The 23,702-nt window shown below is 34.4% G+C and overlaps 1 protein-coding gene across 17 annotated transcripts in view; it reads right to left on the reverse strand.

Annotated features, from left to right (window-relative positions):
• BIRC6 (baculoviral IAP repeat containing 6) overlaps positions 1-23,702 on the reverse strand; it is a 223,946-nt gene that overhangs the window by 32,386 nt on the left and 167,858 nt on the right. For all 17 annotated transcript variants that reach the window (XR_011504108.1, XR_011504109.1, XR_011504110.1 and 14 more), the window contains one exon: positions 5,298-5,508. Coding sequence is in view for 14 of the 17 variants with exons in the window: in XM_070512298.1 (XP_070368399.1) it covers positions 5,298-5,508 (211 nt within the window). In the remaining 3 variants the exon portion in view is untranslated. The remainder of the gene's footprint in view (positions 1-5,297; positions 5,509-23,702) is intronic.

The following is a 23,702-nucleotide window of genomic DNA, read 5'->3' on the forward strand; positions in this document are numbered from 1 at the left end:
AAAACGCCTCTATTTTAGAGGACTTGAAGATATACCCTATTAAAGAAGATTTCCCAAAGTGTGAGAAGACATTAAGTGGTAATGAAATATGGTACTAGATAACTGAATTGCATAATGAGAAAGCTAGCCCCTTTCCAATGAAAAGAAAGGTCTCAATAACCCTTTGGAAATTCTTTAGCATTTGCCAAACCTTCCTTTTGAAAGCAGAAAACAGGTGTGGAGTCAGTATTTTTATTTTAGTTTATTCGCTTTTACTCTTATCTTCTATTTATGGCAAATAATAATGGTTCTTCTGATATGGTAGTAATTTGAAGTTTCCTCTTCAAATAAAATGCTTTTTTTTTTTTTTTAAAGTCAGTTGATCTAAAGAAAGATTCTAACAATCGCACAGGTGGTATAACATCTAAAAGTTCTTCCTCATAAATGCTGAGGCTCTGTACTCTGACAAAGAATTTCTACCAAGAAAAATTTCCTCCTGTTTTCAATCATGAAAACTGTTTGGCTTACTTGATCAGATTAATAAAATCCCATTATTACATGAGCACACTTTAGATTTAGATAAATTCCAAAATAATACAGACAAAAGGCTCCAGAAAAATTACATCTAAAACCTACTTACTGCTGTACGAGTTCTCCCCATCTACAACTTAAGCTGGATGACAGCTTTAAGAAAACAGCAGAGGAATGTATGAACACGTATGTAGTCTCACCCTGTCATCCCTGAACCTTAATATAAAAGACTTAAGATTCTCTGCTAATGACTCAGAGCCTCCGTCAAGCCAAGAGGTGATAGTTTTCTGCCTAACTGGGTCGGTAAAATAACTTAGTAGGACTAGTTTTAGAAAACTTCCACCTGGAATTAGACTTTAGATTCTTATATGTGAACAAAGGAAACCATGCTCCCAGAACTATTTATGGTATAGCACTTGCACTCTACTGAAGGGGATCCCCAGGGATAAATCTGCAGTTGCCAGTATTAACCCACAGGCAGAATAATGCAGTTAATACGTGATTTATAAAGCCTGAGTTACATGATTGCTTTTTTAAGTCAAACGTCTGGTACACAGAATGAATTTCCACCTAGGAACTAACTTTCTATTGTCTAATACAACTCTTTTCATCTTCTAGCCCCTGCTCTCCTCTCTAGCCTCATCTCCCACCCACACTACAGCCAGGCACACCAAACTTCTCTAGGTTTCCCTGAATGCGTGATGCTTCCTTTCACTGCTAACATTATGCCCATAGCCTGGTATACCAGCCCCCTGTCCCTCTTCATTTAACTAATTCCTACTTACTCTTTAGGCCTCCAAATCTGGGTTGATTCTGCAGTAATGTCGTATACTTCTAATATGCCATGTATCATCTAATTAAAACTGTCTAGTGATTGCTTCTCCCATTTATCTGTCAGTCCCTTAGAAAAAGGACTCTATCTTCTTGTTATGCTCCCATGAACATTATTCAATAAACATCTGTTAAATGAACAAATCAGTCACGATCTTGTGATCAGGCCAGATCTCACCTATCTAAATATAATCACAAACTTGTAATGCATAAATTAGATAAATACAAGATAAATGATCTGCCTTTTAAGCTTCTTAATGATAGCTTTCTACTTCCTCTTACAAAAGGTTTCAGGCTTGGGAGAGAGCCAGCTAACCTATATAATCCCCCCCATTCTTTGAATTTCGAGATCAAAATTAGTTGGGTTTAGGCGCTGACCTCAAGATAGGATAATCTTACTTGGGTTATTCCTGCCAGTAAAAGTAAACTGGGCAAAACATTTTAATTTCTCTCACCCACAAAAGGAAGACAAAAATTATAAACGTAACATATACAGAAGAAATAATTTCAATGAAAATCATTATATATAAACACAATCATGACCTAGAGATCTGCAGAGTACATAGTGAATCCATTTTTTCTTTATCTAAGATGACCAAAGAGTTAAATATATTAAAATTTTGTTTCAAGGGGAAAAAAAACTGCATGCCTTTTGTATATACTTGGTTTAAAAAACAGTTACAAATGAGAAATAAGTTAACAAGAGGGAAAAAACAAGGCAATAGGCATATAACTTAATTAGTAAACTAGTACTTGCTGTTTTACTTAAAAAAAAGCCCTCTATACTAAATAGACGTACTTTATTCAGCCTTACCTTTCCAAGACAGCAGAGATAAAAATAATGTAATAATTTTCTGAGTTGGGGTACACCTACATATTATTTTTAAGCCATAACTCCAAACCCTAATAAAGCACTAAAAATATCCTCAAAATGATACATAAACAGAACATATTTGCCTTGCCCATCGTCTTCTCAAGAGTATCCAGGGTTTTTAAAAGAATATAGCTGGGGATGGAGTAGGCAGGTAGGGGGAGGGGAAAGCTCTGCACTTTAAAACAGTGTTAATGTTGAACTTAGGCCAATTTCTGTGGATGTTAACTTCTACAGGAAATTGGACTACATCGTTCATTTTATTAGAGGTCTATTATAATGAAAATATGAAAAGAAATACATCTTAAGTCTTGCTAGGCTGGAAAAAAACAGATTTACCCTCTTTCTCTGTAAAGTTGAAAATGAATTCTCAATATGTCAAACCTTGAAAGGAAAGTAGGGATGTTAAAATACGTATGTCTTTACTGGTTTCTTTTTCTAACAGAGGCTGTATAATGTAACAGGTATCATGATGGATGGATCTTGACTAAGAAACATATTCAGATTCTATTAAAAAATGCACTAGTAGTGTTTCTTCATCAGTAAAACAGTTATTAGAAATAGTTACTGTACAGGGTCACCATAAGATAAAATAACATAAATGAAATGAACTTTGTGAACACTGATTATGATCTGTACAGGCGTGTTTTGTTGGTACAGAATTTAGAAGTCTGAGGCATCATTTTTTTTTCCTTGTTGAAGAAGGAAACAACCTGAAGAATAATTCTTTTTAGGTAACCAAGTAGAAAAATAAAGAGCTCCAGTTAAACGAAACTCAAGTTATCTTCTATCTGAAATTAAATTTTTGTAGTGAATCATTAATTAATACATTTTATACAGAAGTTGTTTACTTTTCTTTTTTTTTTTTGAGGAAGATTAGCCCTGAGCAAACACCTGCTTCCTCTTTGCTGAGGAAGACTGGCCCTGAGCTAACATCTGTGCCCATCTTCCTCCACTTTATATTTGGGACACCTACCACAGCATGGCTTGCCAAGCCATGCCATGTCCGCACCCGGGATCCAAACCAGTGAACCCCGAGCCGCTGAAGCGGAATGCATGCACTTAATGGCTGCGCCACTGGGCCAGCCCCAGAAGTCATTCACTTTTTAAAAAATTATACTGAATATGTTATGTGAACTGGAAATTTGTTAATTTAAGGAAAGCAACGAAAAAGGCACTCTAGGTGTACAAATTTCATTCAATGCAATAAGCATCTTCTATAATTACCATAGAACTCAATGTACTACAACTGCATTTTTGCAGGATCCAATAGAAATTATAGCATAAGGAAACATGTAGTATAAAGAAAGTTATTTTTATTTTAATGGTCTTATTTTCACATTTATAACATCACAAATTTGTGATATTATTATTATTATTATTTTAAGATTTTATTTTGTCCTTTTTCTCCCCAAAGCCCCCCAGTACACAGTTGTATATTTTTAGTTGTGGGTCCTTCTAGCTGTGGCATGTGGGACACCACCTCAGCATGGCTTCATGAGCAGTGCCACGTCCACGCCCAGGATCCAAACCAGCAAAACACTGGGCCGCCAAAGCAGAGCATGCAGACTTAACCACTGGGCCATGGGGCCAGCCCCCTTTATATATTTTACATTAATTGCTTTGTCAAGAACTATCTTTTTAGGTACAAGAGTAAGGAACACAGATGGCCAGGGCAGAGCATGGGATGTTCAGTTAGACGTTTCTCAGTGTGACTGAAGTCAATTAGGAAATTAGACCTTCAGTTCAATTATGACATCACATTGTTTTTATACAATTATGCTGGCTGCCTAGGTTACTATTTGAAAAAATTTTTGCCACAGTAAAGGATGGAACCAAACATAATATTATTCTTTTCTCCTCAACAGAAAATATCTCATACTATGAAAGAAAATATACCTCTACACTTTCCTTCCCTGGTAAAAGAGTAGTATGAACCTACAGCTTTTTATATCTCTGCCAATTGGCTCTTCTTTACTCTCTTCTCTAATTTACGATTCCTGCTGACTGGCAGCAAGACATTAGTTTTTAAAGTGATAATGACAATACAATAAGCTAAGAAGAGTGACGATTATCTGAGAAGTTGATTTCTCTCTGAAAGGTGAAGACTGACAAAAACTATTCCTCCAGTGACCAATTCTCTGCCATCGTTTGACATACATTCTTGCTTCCCAAATTTTAGGTTCTTAAAAAATAAGTGAAAATAGGTAGAACAAATATATTGCAAAGATGGTAAAGAATATTAATTGACTCAAAAGACCACTGACAAAGGAATAAACTTCCACTGGTAGTATAAATGCCTTAGAAATCAGAATTAGGCCATCTTTAAGTAAAACTGACAACCACTAAACAGATTCTAAGAGAAAGGAAAAGGCTTACCAGGTTATTTAAAAAGAGTTTTCGTAGCAGAATTTATCTGAATCTAGTGAGATATAATCTTAAATATTCATTTAAAAATTTAAATTTACATGAAGATAAATACTAACTTTATAATTCCAACAAATAAATACTGAATCCTCTGACTTATAAAAAACTTACAGTGTGAATTATAACATATGTATCAAAATGAAACAGGAGTAATCCATAAACCCAACAATTCCACTTCTATGAATCTACTGTGGAGATTTCTACAAGCCCCAAAAGATGTATGTCTGAGGTAATTATAAATTGGAAATAACCCGAAATGTCCACTATTAGATGGTTAAGTAAAATACAGCACCTATATACAATGCATAATTAGAAGTACTAAGAACAGTGGCAGCAATATATATTTACTGACACTGAAAAGTATCTTTGACCTCAACACTGAATAAAACTAGCATCTATCTGTATAATAGGTACAATGTGACAGCATTTAAGAAAAACTTCATACCTATAGCTATAAGACTGTAGAGGGAGATGTCTGATAAGCTAATGTGAACAAAGGTTTCTGAGTGTAGCCTTTGGTGGATACTTTTTCCTTCTAGTTTTATATATTGCTTGTGTGTATGTGTGTTTAATTAGCATATATCATTAGAAAACCTCATAAAGCTATTTTAAAGATTGTTTGAGGCAAGGTCAAGAGAAATGAAGAAAAGTACAGTACCTTAAACGGTTGGTGTAGGTATCAACACAGGTCTTCATTTTGGCTAATAATGTACCAACAGAAGTTTGACACTCTGACTGTTCTTCTTCCTCTTCACCATTCTCTGTAGAAAGAGGTAACAACAGGGGCACCATGGACGTACAAGAAGCAATGGCCCGGAGCAATTCCAGCAGAGCTCGATAGAGTGGCACATGTCTTGCCATGTCAAGAACTATAAGAAGAGGGGAAAAATATAAAATGAGAACATGTGCAATATAAAAGTAAGTCCACAGCAATGCAGCTCCTACTTGAATCTTAAGATTAATTGGTTAGTTGATAAACGGACTAATGCAGATGTTTATGAAGCACCAATGTAAAAAGCATAATAGACACTTTTAGGGAATAAAAATAAATAAGGGACAGAGTTGGGGAGAGAGCAAGAAATATAATTAAGCAACTACCTAGTTATATTACACATAAAAATTAAATAGCCCAGATAATAAATTATGGCAGTAAATACACTTATTAGCACGAAGTGGAAATATATTTTAAAAATTAAATTGAAGTGATAAAACCACTGTATATTACGTAAAATAGAACAATATGATCACAGTTTATCAAAAGTATAATTCAACAAATTGTTAAAAAATTGATTATATGCTAACTTAATTATTACCTACAACTCAAATGAAATTTTTTCTTAAAACCACGTGCATCTAAGAATGGATTTCCTACTCTAAAAACATACGTAGCTCCTAACGTTTGTATAAATTTTGTTAAGTTTTATGGCTTTCTTCCAACTGGAATTTACTGTTGTGAATCATATGAGATCAGGATCTAGTAACTTTTTTCCTATACCAGTCACTGAAAAAAGTTATTCTGTAAATATTTGTTATTTATTATGTTAGTTATTCCATAAATACTCACTGAACCTACTGTTAAACAGGCTGGGAATACAGCAGCGAAAAAAACAAACAAAAATCCCTGCCCTCATGTAGCTTACATTCTAGGTAGAAAAGGACAAATGATTAAAAAATTTTTCACACACCAGTAAGTACTCTGAATGCTACACAGAAGGCTGAAACAGGGAGGGAGAATTAGGGGAGTACCTGGCGGATGTAGGAATTACTTTACTGCCCAGAGAGCAATACTGGGATTAGAGTATCAGAGGATGAGGCATCACCTAGGAATCCTGGATTTCATGTGGCAACTGATATAAAGGGATAAAGGACTTAACAAAATTGATTCTGATGGTCCGATGACAAATAGGCTGTTCAGAGAAATGGAGGAGCAGGCCCTTGTTTCATACCTTGCAATGATGATGCAGAGGACTAGGGTAGGAAAGCATGATTGCCTCTTCTTTCCTCACTTATTTGAAATTTTACCCTCTCCATCTTTATCACATATAAATTTTCCATACATACTTGGTTATGGTTAAAGCCTCTTTTCCAACCCATGATCTAATCTTATTATTTACTATAATATTATAGTATAACTTAGTACAATACAGTTTTCAGGTAAGTCCAAGTTAAAACCCAAAGTTACTAATCAATAGGCATAAAACACAACATTAATACTTGTGAGGATATGGGAAAGCTAGACTTATAGAAACAGGTAAATATGCACATTGATAACCAGTTTGGCATTTAAAATGCCCATATTCTAATGACTTAGCAATATCACTTGCTACTAATTACCTATAAACAAGGGTAATCAATATAATACTGTTTACAATACTGAAAGTTGAAAGCAACCTAAGGGTAATAAATTAAAGGGCTAAATATATAACAACACATCCAAATGATTCTATCGTATGGGGCATTTAAAAAGAGTAAAGTAGATCTGTCTCCTACATGCCTATTTGACTGAAATAAGTTGCAAAAAATACATGAAGATGACATTTATGTAAACACGGACTCAAATATTATTTGTTATGGCTGGAGAACTATGTAGGAATACTTAGAGAAAATCAATGAATTTCTAAACATTCATTTTACATACATGAGCACCATCTCAAACTGATCATCCTGACAAATAGTGAAACAATCCTGATAAGGCTATAGTCTCTTTTGACCATTTCTCTCCTTCTCCAGTCCTTCACCAGGCTTATCAACTTTGGTATGATACATCTCACCCTTTTTTCAACTCAGTGACATTTCTGTGTGTGTATTATTCTTTGGAGAAGGCATTATCACCCCCATTATGAGTATGAGGAACTAAGATTAAGTAAGTTGCACAGGCAGACAAATAGAAAACGGCAAGACCAACACTGACACCCAGGTACATCTAATTCTAGACATTTTTCATTATACCACGATGCTCCCTGAGTTGTCCAATATGGTAACCTCTGGCCACATATGACTACTTAAATTTAATTAAATGTAAAAGAATAAAACATTCTGTCCTCAATTGTGCTAGCTCCATTTCAAGCGACCAATAGCCACACGAGTCCATACTGGACAGCATAGATACAGAATGTTTCCATCACAGCAAAAAATTCTCTTGCTTAGTTCCATCTTCAAGATCCAAATCCTGGGCCAGGCCCGTGGCCAAGTGGTTAAGTTCATGCCCTCTGCTGAGGTGGCGCAGGGTTTCGCTGGTTCGGATCCTGGGGGCAGACATGGCACCACTAGTCAGGCCATGTTGAGGCAGTGTCCCACATGCCACAACTAGAAGGACCCACAACTAAAATATACAACTATGTACTGGGGGGATCGGGGAAGAAAAAGCAGGGAAAAAAAAAAAGATTGGCAACAGTTGTTAGCTCAGGTGCCAATCTTTTAAAAAAAAAAAAGATCCAAATCCTTCATATTGTTTACATACACAAACTATGAAAAGTATGTGCGTATGGGCTCTATCCAAAGAGATGGGTCTTCTTCTAGCGGTTCTAGGTGTCACACAGCCAGTCACTATGCTTAAAAGAAAAAATCTTCAGACTATGTTCAAAACAGCAAGAATATTTTGTTTCAGGTTTACTTCAAAACAAAGGATACATACATGCACTGGATATACTTGTATAGATTTGGAATATTCAGAATATTAATCATAAACTAGTAATGGTAGTTTCCTGTGAAGAGAAGGATTAGGGTTTGGAGGGGCAATGTTAAGGGGAAATACTTTTCATCATATATCTGTTTGAACTGTTTTGTAACGGTTTATCAGAGTATCTGGAATGTAGTAAGTATTTTATTGATAATATAATTTAGTAATTACCAATCATAGTAACTTGATAACACATAGACAATTTAAAGAATTTAAGCTATAAACACATGTACAAAAGGATTAAGCTATGATCTTGTCTCAGTTAGAAAAAGTGACATTATTATACATTATTTCTAGTTAAAATCTTAACAATTAACCTGACCTCTATATAAAAAGAAAAATACTTAGTATTTTAGACAGTGTGTTCATTAAAGGGTATAATTTTACTTTCTAATGTTATTAAATAATGTATAGTTACAGCCTTTCCTTAGAATTTGTGTCTTTCCTTGGATTCTTTTTTTTTTTAAAGATTTTATTTTTTTCCTTTTTCTCCCCAAAGTCCCCTGGTACATAGTTGTATATTCTTCGTTGTGGGTCCTTCTAGTTGTGGCATGTGGGACGCCGCCTCAGCGTGGTTTGATGAGCAGCGCCATGTCCGCACCCAGGATTTGAACCAACGAAACACTGGGCCGCCTGCAGCAGAGCGCGCGAACTTAACCACTGGGCCATGGGGCCAGCCCCTCCTTGGATTCTTTTGAATGGAGTTCTCTGAATAGAATTTATGCTCCATATTATAATATGGCCTTCAAATAATCCATACTCCACTGCCCTGCAACATTCTAGTGCCATAAAAATAAAACACAACACAACAAAGCATGGCTTTTTGTAACATATATATATATATTTAATAATATATATTCTTGGATCAGAGGAGCAGTAATATAAATTATACACTAAATCATATCTTATTAAGTAACTCCAAACATTAAGGTGATAGAGGATTATTATGTATACACAAAAACTGTCTTAAAGGGTTAATAATACACACTTTGCCAGGATAATAATCAGTGGGATTAAAACTGAACACCAATTTTGTCCTTACAACAAAACAATTGAGGCAATACCGTGTTCTTATTAAAAGACAACTACCCTGGAGAATTAAATCTAAAATGTTCTGATATATAAATAAACCATATGATCCAAAAAATATGAAGAAATAATTGACAAAGGAAATTTTAAATAAAATGAAAAAGTACATCTCCAAACGGCATAATAGTAGCTTCCCACTGGCCAATTTTTAAGGATAAAGGTATAAGTCAGAGTACATTGATTACTAACCCCCAAATGAAAATACTAATTATAAACAGTATGGTCAGTTTCCTTGCTAAAATTGAAAGACAACTAAGAAATCCAGGAACTGACTCTATGATCACATTATCATCAATTCACTGAAACCAGATACTAATTCTAGAAGTAATCCTCCTATAAATGTGGATTCGTGTAAAACTTAGACAAAATCTAAATGACATGTTATACAATTAGGAACAGTAATGAGTGGTACTAATTGGTAGTACATACTACAAAACTTAATAATACCTTTAATCACAGGTAACTAACACCAATGTAGTAAAATTTGTTTCCTAAGCACCCAATAAAGGACTCAGAAAACCACTGAAATCTCTGGACTTCTAGTCTAATACTATTTTCTTGTTGATTCTGCTTTACAAGAAAACAAATTTACACATTAATGGAACAATCATGATGCTTTAAAAACAAAGAAAATCACACTTTTCTGTATACTACTTCTGTCTCAAAGGTAAGTAGTAACAGTGATTATGATAATAATAATAGCAGCTAACACTGGGAGCACAAGTGCCAGGAGCTGTTCTAACCATTTTACATATATTAACTAATTTAATTCTCACAACCCTGTGAGGTAGTATTATCTTCATTTTCTACATGAGGAAAGTAAAGCAGAGAAAGAACGAAGAACTTGCTCAAGAACTTGCTCAAGGCTGCACAAGCAGGGCAGTGGAGACGGCAGGATGCACACACAGGTCATCCAGCTCTGAAGTCCAGACCCTTAGCCACTCAAGTATAATGCCAAGCAAAGGTCACAGTTTCAGACAAAAGCACTAGCATGATTTACTAAGGGAGAGAGAAAAAGTGTTTTATGCCTGGGAAAAAAATTTAATATGGCCTGAAATTCCTCATAACAGTTTCCTTAAAGCACACTAAAAAGTGCTAGTCACTTTTAAGCTTTAATACTATATAATTCACAACCTTAAAAAAAAATTTTCAACATATTTTTACAGCACAGTCTCAAATTTAGCTTTCTACTACATTCACATGGTAAAATGAGAAATTTAGCCTTTTATGTATTTTAATTCTCTGGAATCTTAAAGTGTCAGGCTTTTCTAACTGTCATTTTGTTACAAAAAACTCTGTAAGTAACCCAAGCAAAATCATTAAATCATTTCCAGATGATTTACTTATAACTTTTAAAATCAATTTACAGAGGCATAATTCACAATCAATAAGATGAACTAATTTTAAGTGTGCATTCAATGCCTTCTGACAATAAACACTCCTGGGTAATCACTGCCCAAACGAAAATACAGAATACTTCCATCATCCCAAAAACTTCTCCTTACACCCCTTTGTAGTTAATCATTCTCCTCTTGCCAGCTTCAGGCAACCACTCCTATGCTCTCACTGTGGAAAGCAGATAATAAACAAAGCAAATAAACAGAGAAAACCAACACCAATCGGTTCTTTAAAAAAGAAAAGAAAATCTGAATAGCCGCATGCACTTAAGGAAATTGAATTCTTAACTAAAAACATTTTATTAAAAAACTTCAGGCGGCTTCACAGATAAATTTTATCAAATATTTAAAAACTACATAGTATTAATCTTACACGACCTCCTTCAGAAAACAGAAGAAGTAGGAACAACTCATTTTGAGGACAAAATTAACCGTATACCAAAATGAGACAAAGACATCACAAGAAAGAAAACTACAAATCAATAACGCTCATGAACACAGAAACAAAAAAGGATAATAAATCACAACCAAGTGAGATTTATTCCAGGAATGCAAGGTTGACCTAACATTTGAAAAGTCAATGTAATTCACCATATTAACGGACAAAAAAAGAAAAGCCATATTATCATCTTAGCAGATCTAAACTAATCATTTAACAAAATTCAGAACTCATTTATGATAAAACTAGAACCAAACTAGGAACAGAAGAAAGGTGCCTCAACCTGATAAACCTGGGCATCTAAAAAAAACTCTAGATCAACCATCATATCTAATGGTTAAAGACTCAATACTTTTCCCCAAAACTGACAAAGTCTGCATAATCTCAACAGTACAATAAAAAATACTTTTTTAAAGAAACAAACAAAAGGCATACATATGGTAAAGGAAGAAATAAAATTGTCTTTAATGTACATGGCATGATTATCTACACAGAAATCCTAAGGAATAGTAAAACTAAGTAGTTTCACAAGGTAGTAAGATATAAGGTGAATAAATTAAATTCAACTATATTTTTATATACTAGTAACAACAGGAGAATGAATTTTTAAAAAACAGTATCATTTACAATAGCAGAAAAATGAAATTGGGATTTTTTTTTTAAGTGAGGAAGACCGTCCCTGAGATCCATTGTCAATCTTTCCCTTTTCACTTGAGAAAGATTGTCGCCGAGCTTACATCTGTGGCAATCTTCCTTCATTTTGTATATGGGACACACCCACAGCACGGCTTGATGAGCGGTGTGTAGATCTGCACTTGGGACCCAAACCTGTGAACCCTGGGCCACCACAGTGGAGCACACAGACTTAACCACTATGCCACCAAGCCAACACTGGGATAAATTTGTCATAAGTTCAAGAATACAAAAGCACTGCTGAGAGACATTAAAGGAAATCTAAACAAACAGACATACAATGTTCGTAGACTAGAAGACTCAATACTATTAAGAAGTCAATTCTCTCCAAATTGATATACAGATTGAATGCAATTTCAACCAAATTCCCAATATGCTTTTCACTGGGAATAGAAATTGACAAGATGACTGAAATATATAAATGGAAATGCAAAGGATCCAGAGAATCAAAACAATTACAACTGAATTTTACTTGCCATAAGATTACAAATTTTACAATTAATGCATCTTAAAGAGTAAGTAAATTCTATAGATATTAACTGACCAAATGCTTGCCATTTTGAAACTATCTAGTGGAACAAATAAGAAAAAGAAACCAAAAAAATCTACAATGATACTTGACTAAAAAAATCCCAGGGCTGGCCACATGGCATAGTGGTTAAGTTTGGCGCAGTCCACTTCAGCAGCCTGGGGTTTGTGGGTTCAGATCCCAGGCACAGACCTACACCACTTGTCAGCCATGCTGTGGCAGTGACTCACATACAAAATGCAGGAAGACTGGAACAGATGTTAGCTCAGGGCTAATCTTCCTCATGCAAAAAAAAAGAGGAGGATTGGCAACAGATGTTAGCTCAGGATGAATGTTCCTCAGCACAAAAAAAACCCTAAAAAACAAACAAACAAAAACAATGCCTAGAGCAGAAAGCCTCTGGGCAAAAACAAAACAAAAATTCTTTATAAATCATGTAAAGCCTGTTTGGCTTAATAGATGACTGACAAAAATACTTGCATTGTAGAATTTCTACTCATTCCAGTCCACATAAAAGTTTTAAGGGCTTAGCTATGTAAACTTTGATGTTTCAACACCAGCCTTTCTCTCTTCTCTCCATTTTTATAGAAATAGCTAATCTGTTTGCCCCAAACATTTTTATGGTCTTATCATCTTCTTCTATTACCAAACTGTTTATATTTCTAGCTCTATATATGCATAGTCATTAAATGTTACTGATTACTATTTCTGGATGGTGGTACATGAGGTAATTTATTTTTAAATTAATTTTTACTTTCTCCCTTGTCCTTTCAGGCGATGCTTAAGTTATCTATAGCACTCATAAAATGATGTCTTAGATTTGCTTTAAAATAATCTCCCATGTGTATATATGTGTTTAGAAAAAACTGGGTAAGGATATAAATGAAAAGCATGTCCATGTGTTTATCACTGATGAAGCTGGGTGATGGAGTTCATGGGGGCTCATTATGTTACAATCACTACTTTTACATACTTTGAACTTTTCCATAATAAACGATTTTATTAAATTGTCATGGTCACAAAAGACGAAAAGTCTAAGCAATGTTCCAGATTGAAGGAGATGAAAGAGGTTACTAAATGTAACATGTGATCTTAGATTAAATTTTGGACAAAAAGCAGTATTTTTTTTGCTATAGGGGACATGATTGGGACAACAGATGAAATACGAATGGTATCGGTGGATTAGATGATTAGATGGTTGTATTGTATCAATCTTAATCTTTAGATTTTGATTACTGTAGTGTGGTTATGTAGTGGACTGCCTTTGTCTTTGGAAATAAACCCTGAAATTCTTAGGGGTAATAGGGTTAACATGTCTGTTACATATGTCTCACAAATGGTACAGCAAAATTAATGTGTGTATCTATATAAAATTTACATATGTTTGTATGGCTGGAAGGAAGTTGGTATAGAACTTTTATAAAGGTGTGTGGAAATAGCTGCTCAACTTACTGCTATAACGTCTATAAGAAAAAGTTAAAATCTGTCAAAATAACAAATTGACACAACTTTTGAATAAGCAATTCTAGTAATTCTAAAAATTAACCCTATAGATAAAATTATGAAGGTCACCAAAATTAGTCACTGCAGCATTCTTTATAAACAGGCAAAGAATCAATTTATGTTTGTCAGTATGGAGTTGTTTTAATTACTAAATATCAATTATGCAGTCACAAAAATGAAGATATGCTTTATGCTGCATTGGAGAAAATTCCAAAGTATGTAATTTGGGGGTGGGAGGAACAGAGAATAGAAACATGGTTGCCTGGTACATTACCATTTGGGTAAAACATATAACAAAACAAAACAATGACAAAGATGAAGCAGAACATGTATTTGTATTTACTTGTTATATATACATAGGATCGCTATAAAAAAATATAAGAAATTAGTACTATTGATTATCTCTAGGGAGCTGAATTGGCTACCTATAGGACAGGGGCAGGAAGACAACCATTTATTGGATACGATCTTAAAGGCTGTGAATTTTTTAAAAAATGAATATAATACTTGGGTAAAGAAAAAGTTATGTATTTTAATATTTAATAAAACTAATGTTACAAGGGAAAAGCATAACACTGTACATTTAGGTATGTGTTGAATTTTTACTTTCAAGAAATTAATGGATGTAAAATAGCCCACTGTAAGGATATAGAATATTTAATTAATAAGAGAACAAAATTTTTTTCTAGGTTTATAAGGCCTCAATTTTTTTTCTCACTGGCATGACAGCATAAGGAGTTCAGTGAACCTGCTCCCCAAGGAAACTGATAAAAATTCTTTAAAAGACACCACCACTTAGGGTCTCTGGAAATAGGAGCCCTAAGAGCATACAACAAACTGAGAAAACATCTTCTCAAGAAAACCTACTAAAACTCAGTCAGAAAAGCAAGAGTCTGTGGTATTTGAATCAAGATCTTACGCTCCACTCAGCAAGAAAAGAAAATCCACTCCAGACTAATAGAAGCAAGGCTCCCTCTCTCCCTAGCTCAAGTTGGAAGATCATCATCTGAGGAGGGGCAAGATTTCAGCATTTCTCATCCTACCACCAGCTACTTGATGTTGTGGCTAAGTTCCAAGTAAGTATGGCTAAAAGGTAGATGCTTCCTTGTGCCCAGACCCCACTCATGGGACAGAGAATCTGAACAGATAATTCTCTAAAGAAGACACACAACTAGCCAACGAACACATGAAAAGATGCTCAACATCATTAGTCATCAGGGAAATACAAAGCAAAACGACAACGAGATACTTACCATCTCATATCCACTATCATGGCTGTAATTAAAAAGTCAGGTAATAACATTACAATGTGAACCAGCACTTCCACTCCTAGGTATATACGATCCAAAGGGATTGAAAGGAGGAACAAAAATAGATATTTATATACTCATATTCACTGAAGTATTATTCACAATAGCCAAAAGGTGTGAACAACTCAAATGTCCATCAGCTGATGAATGGATAAGCAAATGTGGTAGGTATCCACACAATGGAATATTATTCAATCATAAAAAGGAATTAAGGACTGATATATGCAACAATATCAACGAACCTTGAAAACATTATACTGAGTGAAAGAAGCCAGTTACAAAGGACTATATATATAATCCCATTTATATGAAATGTTCACAATGGGCAACTCTATTTATAGAGAAAAAGCAGATTAGTGGTTGCTCAGGGCTGGAGGAGTGATGAGAGAATAGAGGGATGAGAGCTAAAGGGTACTATATGGTTTCTTTTTAAAGTGATAAAAATGTTCTAAAATTTGATTGTGGTGATGGTTGTACATATCTGTGAATATGTCAAAAATCATTGAATGTGCACTTTAAGTGGGTGAATAGTATGGTAAGTGAATCATCTCCCAATAAAGCTGTTATTAAAATTTTTTTTCTTTTTGGTTAAGTACTTATTCACATACCATTTGCTCTTTCTTCTTCTGGGATATTTATTTTCTTCAACTGCTTTATAACACTACTGTGCATATGAGGAAAAGAACACAATATGTTTTATAAATATTTTCCCCTAATATGTTGTTTTCATTTTCAAATATATGTAAACACAGACATAAATGCATACTCCTTCACCTTCTTTCAACCTGGGACCAGCAAAAGAATAAAGCATTAGAAAAACTTTCCCTATTCTACAGAAATTGTTTTTTTTTTTTTAAGATTGGCACCTGAGTTAACATCTGTTGCCAATCTTTTCTTCTTCTTCTTCTCCTCCCCAAAGCCCCCCAGTACACAGTTGTATATTGTAGTTGTGGATCCTTCTGGTTGTGCTATGTAGGATACTGCCTCAGAATGGCTTGATGGTGCCATGTCCGTGCCCAGGATACAAAGTGGCGAACTCAGGCTGCCAAAGCCGAGCGCAGGAACTTAACCACTTGGCCATGGGACTGGCCCCCGACTGAGGTCTTGAATGGCTTCCATTTCTACATTTAAGTATTTGAAACATTAGAATTTACAATGAAATAAATATAGCCAGTTATCCAAAGATTTCCATTTGTATTGTTTTATAAACTCATTTAGTAAAATATTGCACTGTATTTTACTCTTCCCAGTCTTGTCCCATGTAACATACAATGAAAAATAGAATATAAATCATCCCAATAAAAACCTCAAGTTATTTTGTGGATATTGATCAACTGATTCCAAAATTATACACAAAGGCAAAATACCCAGAATGGCTGACAATACTGAGGAAGAACCACCACCATCAGAGGACTGATCCGACTAGACTTCAGGGGTTACTATAAAGCTATGATAATCAAGACAACATAATATTGACAAAAGAATAGACACATAGATCAATGGAAGAAAAATGGTCACAAGAATCTGTGCATCAAGGTTTACACCAGCTTTATTCATAACTGCAAAAAACTGGAAGCAGTCAAGATGCCCTTCAAAGGTGATGGATAAACTAACTGTGGTATATCCATATAATTGGAATATTATTCCACGATAAAAAGAAATGAGCTATCAAGCCACAAAAAGACATGGAGGAAACTTAAACGCATATTGCTTAGTGGAAGAAGCCAGTGTGATAAGGTTATATACTGAATGATTCCAACTATATGATTCTGGAAGAGGAAAAACCATGGAGCCATAAAAAGATCAGTGGTTGTTACATGTTTCAGGAGGGAGAGGGGAAGGGTGGGATGAATAGGTAGAGCACAAGGATTGCTTAGGACAATGAAACTATTCTGTATGATACTGTATTGTTGGAAGGCATGACACTACGCGTTTGTCAAAACCCACAGAACTGCACAACACAAAGAGTGAACCCTAACGTAAACTACTGACTTTAGTTAAAAATAATGTATCATATTAGTTCATCAATTGTAATATGTACCACACTAACATAAGACGCGAATAATGGGATATTATGAGTGGAAGAGAGAAGGGGGTATATGGGAACTCTGTACTATCTGCTCAATTTTCTGTAAACCTAAAACTGCTTTAAAAAATAAAGTCTACTAATTAAAAAAGTAAACTACATAAAATCATAACATTTTAGGTAAAATTATACAAGAATGTAAGTGATCCAAGATGTTGATTTTTAAAAAATAATTAAACGGTTACAAAGTTATCAAGAACAGGAAAAACCACAAAATGAGGAGCTACTTCTCCATTATAAGAATAATGCCAAGGAGAGTCCAACATGCTAAAACTATCAATATGGAAGAAAGGGGAAAAAAGATATGACAAACTTGCAACAGAGGCATGGTTGACAATTTAAATTTTTTTTAAATCTGGAAATAAATGGGCCTACAGAAAATAAGACAGCTCTTCTAAAATATATGAAACATGGTATTTCCTTTTATTCTATTGGTATTTCTTTTATTCAGTTAAGTTGGCAGTGGAAAGAGCCTACTGAAATCTTAAATTACGGAAACAGAAGAAGATATTCTCCTCATATCAGGAAGGGATGAAAGCAAAAGCTGTAGAGACAGGGTAGTAAGTAGTGGACAATGAGACTGAGAATAGTACTAACAGCATGAGACATAAAATCGTAGGTTCGATTTACAAGGAACTTTAAATAAATGTCATTGCTGCATCATTTCTTATGATTTGCATTTTTTAAAAAGTGTTCCTGGAGTTTCTTTTCTATGTTTTTTTATGAGGAAGATTGGCCCTGAGCTAACACCTGTTGCCAATCTTTCCCTCCCTAAAGCCCCCCCCAGTACATGGTTGTATATTCTAGTTGTAAGTCCCTCCAGTTCATCCATGTGGGATGCCGCCTCAGCATGGCTTAATGAGTGGTGCATAGGGCCATACCTGGGATCTGAACCCATGAACCTTGGGCCGCCAGAGCAGAGCACACCAACTTAACTACTATGCCATCGGCCGGCATGCATTTTTTTTTTTAATGACACCTCTGTGGTTTTAAGATTTTATTTTTTTTTCATTTTTCTCCCCAAAGCCCCCCAGTACATAGTTGTGTATTCTCCGTTGTGGGTCCTTCTAGTTGTGGCATGTGGGATGTCACCTCAGCATGGCTTGAAGAGCAGCGCCGCGTCTGCACCGAGGATTCGAACCAACGAAACAATGGGCCGCCTGCAGCAAGCGCGGGAACTTAACCACTTGGCCACGGGGCCAGCCCCCGGGCACGCACTTTTAAACTATCACATGTGGGTGGGCGGTCAGTGAACAAAAGGAGTCAGTAAACGTTAACAAACTCTTAAAGAAAACCTGTCTGTTAGAGTACAAAAGAGATCATTTCGATCTTGAATTCCCTAATCCTATTTTTTGCCATGAAGAGCTTCATCAGAAAACCCTTAGGTATCTTTAAACTTAGTTCCTTTTCACACAGCACACTTCTTGTTACTGAAGGATTAAATGTGACCAGCCTGACAAAGAAAGAGCAGAGGCACAACATTTTTGCAATGCCATATCTGCAAGAGTGGCTTGTGGCTCCTTATTTACTCAGCAAGTGCTGAGTGCATGTTCAATGTTACTGCTTACTATTATGCAATCAAAGTCACTATCGTTCTGATCCTCAGATGTGCCTGTTTGCTGAATTATGCAATGCTTGAAAATACCTTGTGATTATCATCAACAACTACAGATAGTGGTGTGTGACATTACTCTAATTGTTATAGTAAGAGAAATTTTCTAATTTGCAAACAGAAACTAGGACTAGGTAGAATTAGAAAACTCTCATTTTCTGTATTTGAAACTACAACATTTCAGCGGGGAAAAGGATATTCAAATGACTGAAAAGAAACAGAATAGTTCAAAGGTTCATCAGACAGAAAATTCATAAGAAATAACAAACATTAGCATGCTTTTGTGAAACACAATTCAGCATGTATAAAAGCTAAAAATAATTCTAAGACAAAAATGGAACACATTTACCGTTTGGCTTATCACTGGCTAGTTACCCTGAAATTTACCACGGACTAGTAATGAAGACCCATCCCTTCGGGAGAATTGAAAACATTTGCCACCTTCTATATGAAGCTTGTCCAGGTTTTGTTCACTTCTTTTTCTCTGAGTGTAAACAGAAGCTCTCCATGAAGAGAAAATGTTCATTCATCACTACTATGGACTAAAGCAGGATATCTGATAACACTTTATTCCTGACACAATGTAGGGTAAGGAATACTTCTCTTTTAATTATTTTAAAACTCTGACATGTAGTAACTTCATTGTTTTAGGCTAAAATATGTACTGATCATACATAAATATCAGACATTAACTGAAGTTCATATTAAATACGTCAGCTTAGATATATGTAGAAAATTTAAAGATATATTTATAGCTACTAAATTTAGAATTCATAATATATAAACGGCAGAATTTAATGTGTGCCTTTTCATATTTTCTATTATTTTGTCCAACTGTTAATAGATTATTTGAAGTTGTACTAAAACACATTTTCTATAATTTTCCACCATCTTAAGAAAGTAAAACAGAACTGCACATTGAAAAATTATGCAAGAAAAACAAGTATAGAAAATTTATTTTACTATTTCTCTATATAGTTCAAAGGTACCGTTCCCAGGGATTTGTTTCACAATCAATTTTCTTTTTCTCTAGACTAAGAGATTTTCTGGGAAAATGGGTACTTCTGTCAACACTACAGCAGAAGACGTAAAGAAGCAAGAAGACAAAGAAGAAAAAGAAGAATCTATCTTGGTCATGTTAAGCATTATTGGGATAGTACTTAACCTCTTAGTAATGGTTTTTGTATATATCTGTACCACACTCTCACAGGTTGCATTCAGGACAAAACCCAGCTCTAACAAGAATGATTTCTAAGACTACCCTTTAAAAGTACACTTCCAGAAGATGATGACACACATTCCAGGGTGAGTGCCTTGCTCCCGAGTGCAGCCATGAATATGGACAATAAAGACTTACTGCCAGAAAACATGCGAGACCTGGCAACGTAAACAAGACACAAAAGCAACAATGCCACAGACATTTTTCTAAAAGCACATATTGAACATATATTATTTACAATCACATACATATTTATGTTTTCTTTAAGCCCCCAATAATCTATCTAATACAGGAAAGGGAAATTTAGTCAGTACGGGAAAGACAACTAACAAAATGTACAGGAAAATAAAGCTTTAGTCAACATTAATAAACACTGAATATTTTCAAAGTCATTGTCTTCCTTAGGATTTATATTTAATACTTCAAAAATGGCATGCTTTATAATGATTTTTTTGTAGTTAAGCAATTGTCACTGTAAGATTACACAGAAAATGAACACTACCTAGAAAAAGCATCTTGTTCTGTGACGAATCCTCAGCATGTGTTGACTTTATTTCTCTGATGAATTTCAGTAACATAAAATAGGAGAGGCTCACCTAAAGTGTAAAAACCTCAACTCGATCTAATATTACTATTTGTTTATGCAATGTTGAGCAGACTTAAAATCTAGTGTGAAAATTAAATAAATTCATTCTTCAAATACTTAATTTTCAATTAAAGAATGTATCCATTCTTACTTTGCCTAACTTGAAATATAAAATCACCTTATATTTCATGGAAATATCACACGGAAACAAAGCAATAAGAGATACTTAAATTATTTCTCTGTAAATTATAAATTCTTTCAAGTAACTGAATACTAAAACTTAATACATAAGTATCTGCAACAAATATCCCTACAAGTAACACGGTTAATGTGTGTATGTTAAAAGATAATCATCTAACACATACGTTTTGCCTAGTAAACTAATTTATTCAAAAGGCAGCTCAATTGTTTAGTACTGATCTAAAAACCTGACTCTTATAATCCTTCCTAACTCTATATTTTCTCTAGCAGATCAATAGCTGTAGAAATTACACTCAAACAAAATACAGTTTAAAAAGGTTGAAATAAACATTGGCTACAGTAAAGTAACAGAGACAGAATTTTTTCATCTAGAGTACTCTTAAATTCTCACTAAAATGCAATTCAATAAATAAACCAGAAACTATTCTTTGATACTACACATTTAAAAATAAAACATGGCTCTGCAGTTAAGATCCCTGCAAATGAGATTATTAAAAGGATATCTTAAGTGAGCACAAATCATTAAGAATATTTGTCCATTAATAAAATATCAGTTAGCAGTTGTTTTATTGTAGAGTAATGAATGTAATATGTAATTAGCAGTAATTCCACCATATGTAAGTGCTGTAACAGAAACATCAATGAGTTTTACACAAATACTTCGATGAACATAACTTCTGTATCTAACAATTCATAAACAATCTTTCATCTCCCTTTCAATTTTTCCATTATTTAATTTATTGAATTTATAGTCCTCCACCAAGCTTTATCCAACAAATTGTTTTGGAGATTCATGTCAATCATAGATATGCTGAATTCTGGCTCAAGCTGGCATTTAAGCCAGCCACTAGACAAAAAGAATGAAATACACGGAAACCCACATCAAAGGGTCAAAGATTTCTGGCAGAGGATCAAAGTATGAACATTTTTTATACAAGTCACGGCCAACTTGCTCTACCCAGCTGCAAGGGTATTCTACTGGGGGAAAAAATGTGTGTGTGTGTGTACACGTGAAACCTTTTATAGTTTCTCATATCAATCTAATTCTATGACTATTTTAGCCAATTCCTTTTTTACAGGATCTTTTAAAAAGCATTCCATTGATTTATCATATAAACATCTAGTCTGTGTAATATTTAATCATGTAATGGCAATACCACTGGCATAAATAAATTCAAAAACAACTAACTCTTACAGGCTTTATATATACACACACACACACACACACACACACACACACATATATGGCACAGGTAGAGTTGTTTATATAAAAGAAATGGAGAGTTACGGTTAATCTGGCAGATTGGTTAGGTGGAATCTTATTAAGAAAATTTATACTATAACCAGACTGCAATGTGAGCAGTGAAAATATAAGCATTAGGTACACTGCCAACTAACAGGAGGGGAAAGACCACTGTACTCTGAGAATCAAGGAAAGCATCTCCGAAGTGTTGCAGATACGTTACCTTTACAAGCACAAATCAAATCATTTGGCAATCCATCTAAATTTCACTTTAAGCAACCTCTCCTCCTCATAAGATTTACCAGTATAACGATTTAACAGATAAACTGATGTATTCTATACCAAAGATATTTTCACATAGGATGCCTTTGACAAATATGACAATTTTACACAAAAGGAACTAATATTTGCTGACAAGCAACTATGTGCCAGAGACACTCATGAGTGGCCATTAACATGTTCAAAATTTTGGTACTCTGTTACTCTTTTACCAAGAATGAAATGGCTGACAGGTCCTGACAGTATCTTATTTTTCAACCATATGTAGAAATAATTACATTAAATATAGGCAAGTGTTCCAAATTTTATTTGTACTTTCCAGCTAATTTTCAAGAAAACTGGAGCATATTATAACACAGTTTGGGATTGAAAATGGCATGCAACTCTACTCAGTAAAATAATCTTTTAAAACTTTCACCTATTTCTGACCTAGTATTAGAACAGTGAAAATAAATGGCATATACAATACAACTCAAAAGTTTCAAACGAATTATTACCAAGAAAACTATAAATAAGGATATGCAGTGAAGTACCATGTGTTATGACAGCTCAATAATTTCTACTTATTTGTTTCTCAGGCAATGAGTATCAACAAAACAAGCAAAATAATTTTCATAAATGACAAAATCATATATTTTCTGTGGATAAACCAGTATCTTTCCGTGTAACAGCACTAATACAATTTCTAAGCCCTCAGAGAACAACAGGTCCTCTGGAATTTGCTGCCCTGAGGCCTAGAAAGATGGGCACACTTCTAACTGTACATTTACTTTGAAGTAACTTTTTAGTAATAACTTCTGGATTTAAAGAATGTGGCTATATTTTAATTAAGTCATTTGCCATAATGACAAAATTAACTTTATTCTCAAATAGCATATGCATGAAATTAAACTTAAATCCTAACTTTTTGAGGAATATAACAAAAGATAAGATATAATAAGAACTTTAAACACACAAAATCCAGTGTAAGAAAAATAAGACGGTGTAATGAAGTATTTAATAATGGGTTTTGTTCCACTACAGCTAGTTAGGGAACTACCAAACAAATACAGTGAAAACGAGAAAATTTTAACGCTAGTATGTACCACCATTTAGCTAAGACAACCAGCCAAATTAATAGATACTTTATAATGTTCCCAATAAAAAAAGTCCTGTGCTTTTTCTCTAATTTGTACCTTCCATACTGAAAACATCCATT

The sequence above is a fragment of the Equus asinus genome, chromosome 6 (genome assembly GCF_041296235.1).
Source record: "Equus asinus isolate D_3611 breed Donkey chromosome 6, EquAss-T2T_v2, whole genome shotgun sequence".
Lineage (NCBI taxonomy): Eukaryota > Metazoa > Chordata > Mammalia > Perissodactyla > Equidae > Equus > Equus asinus.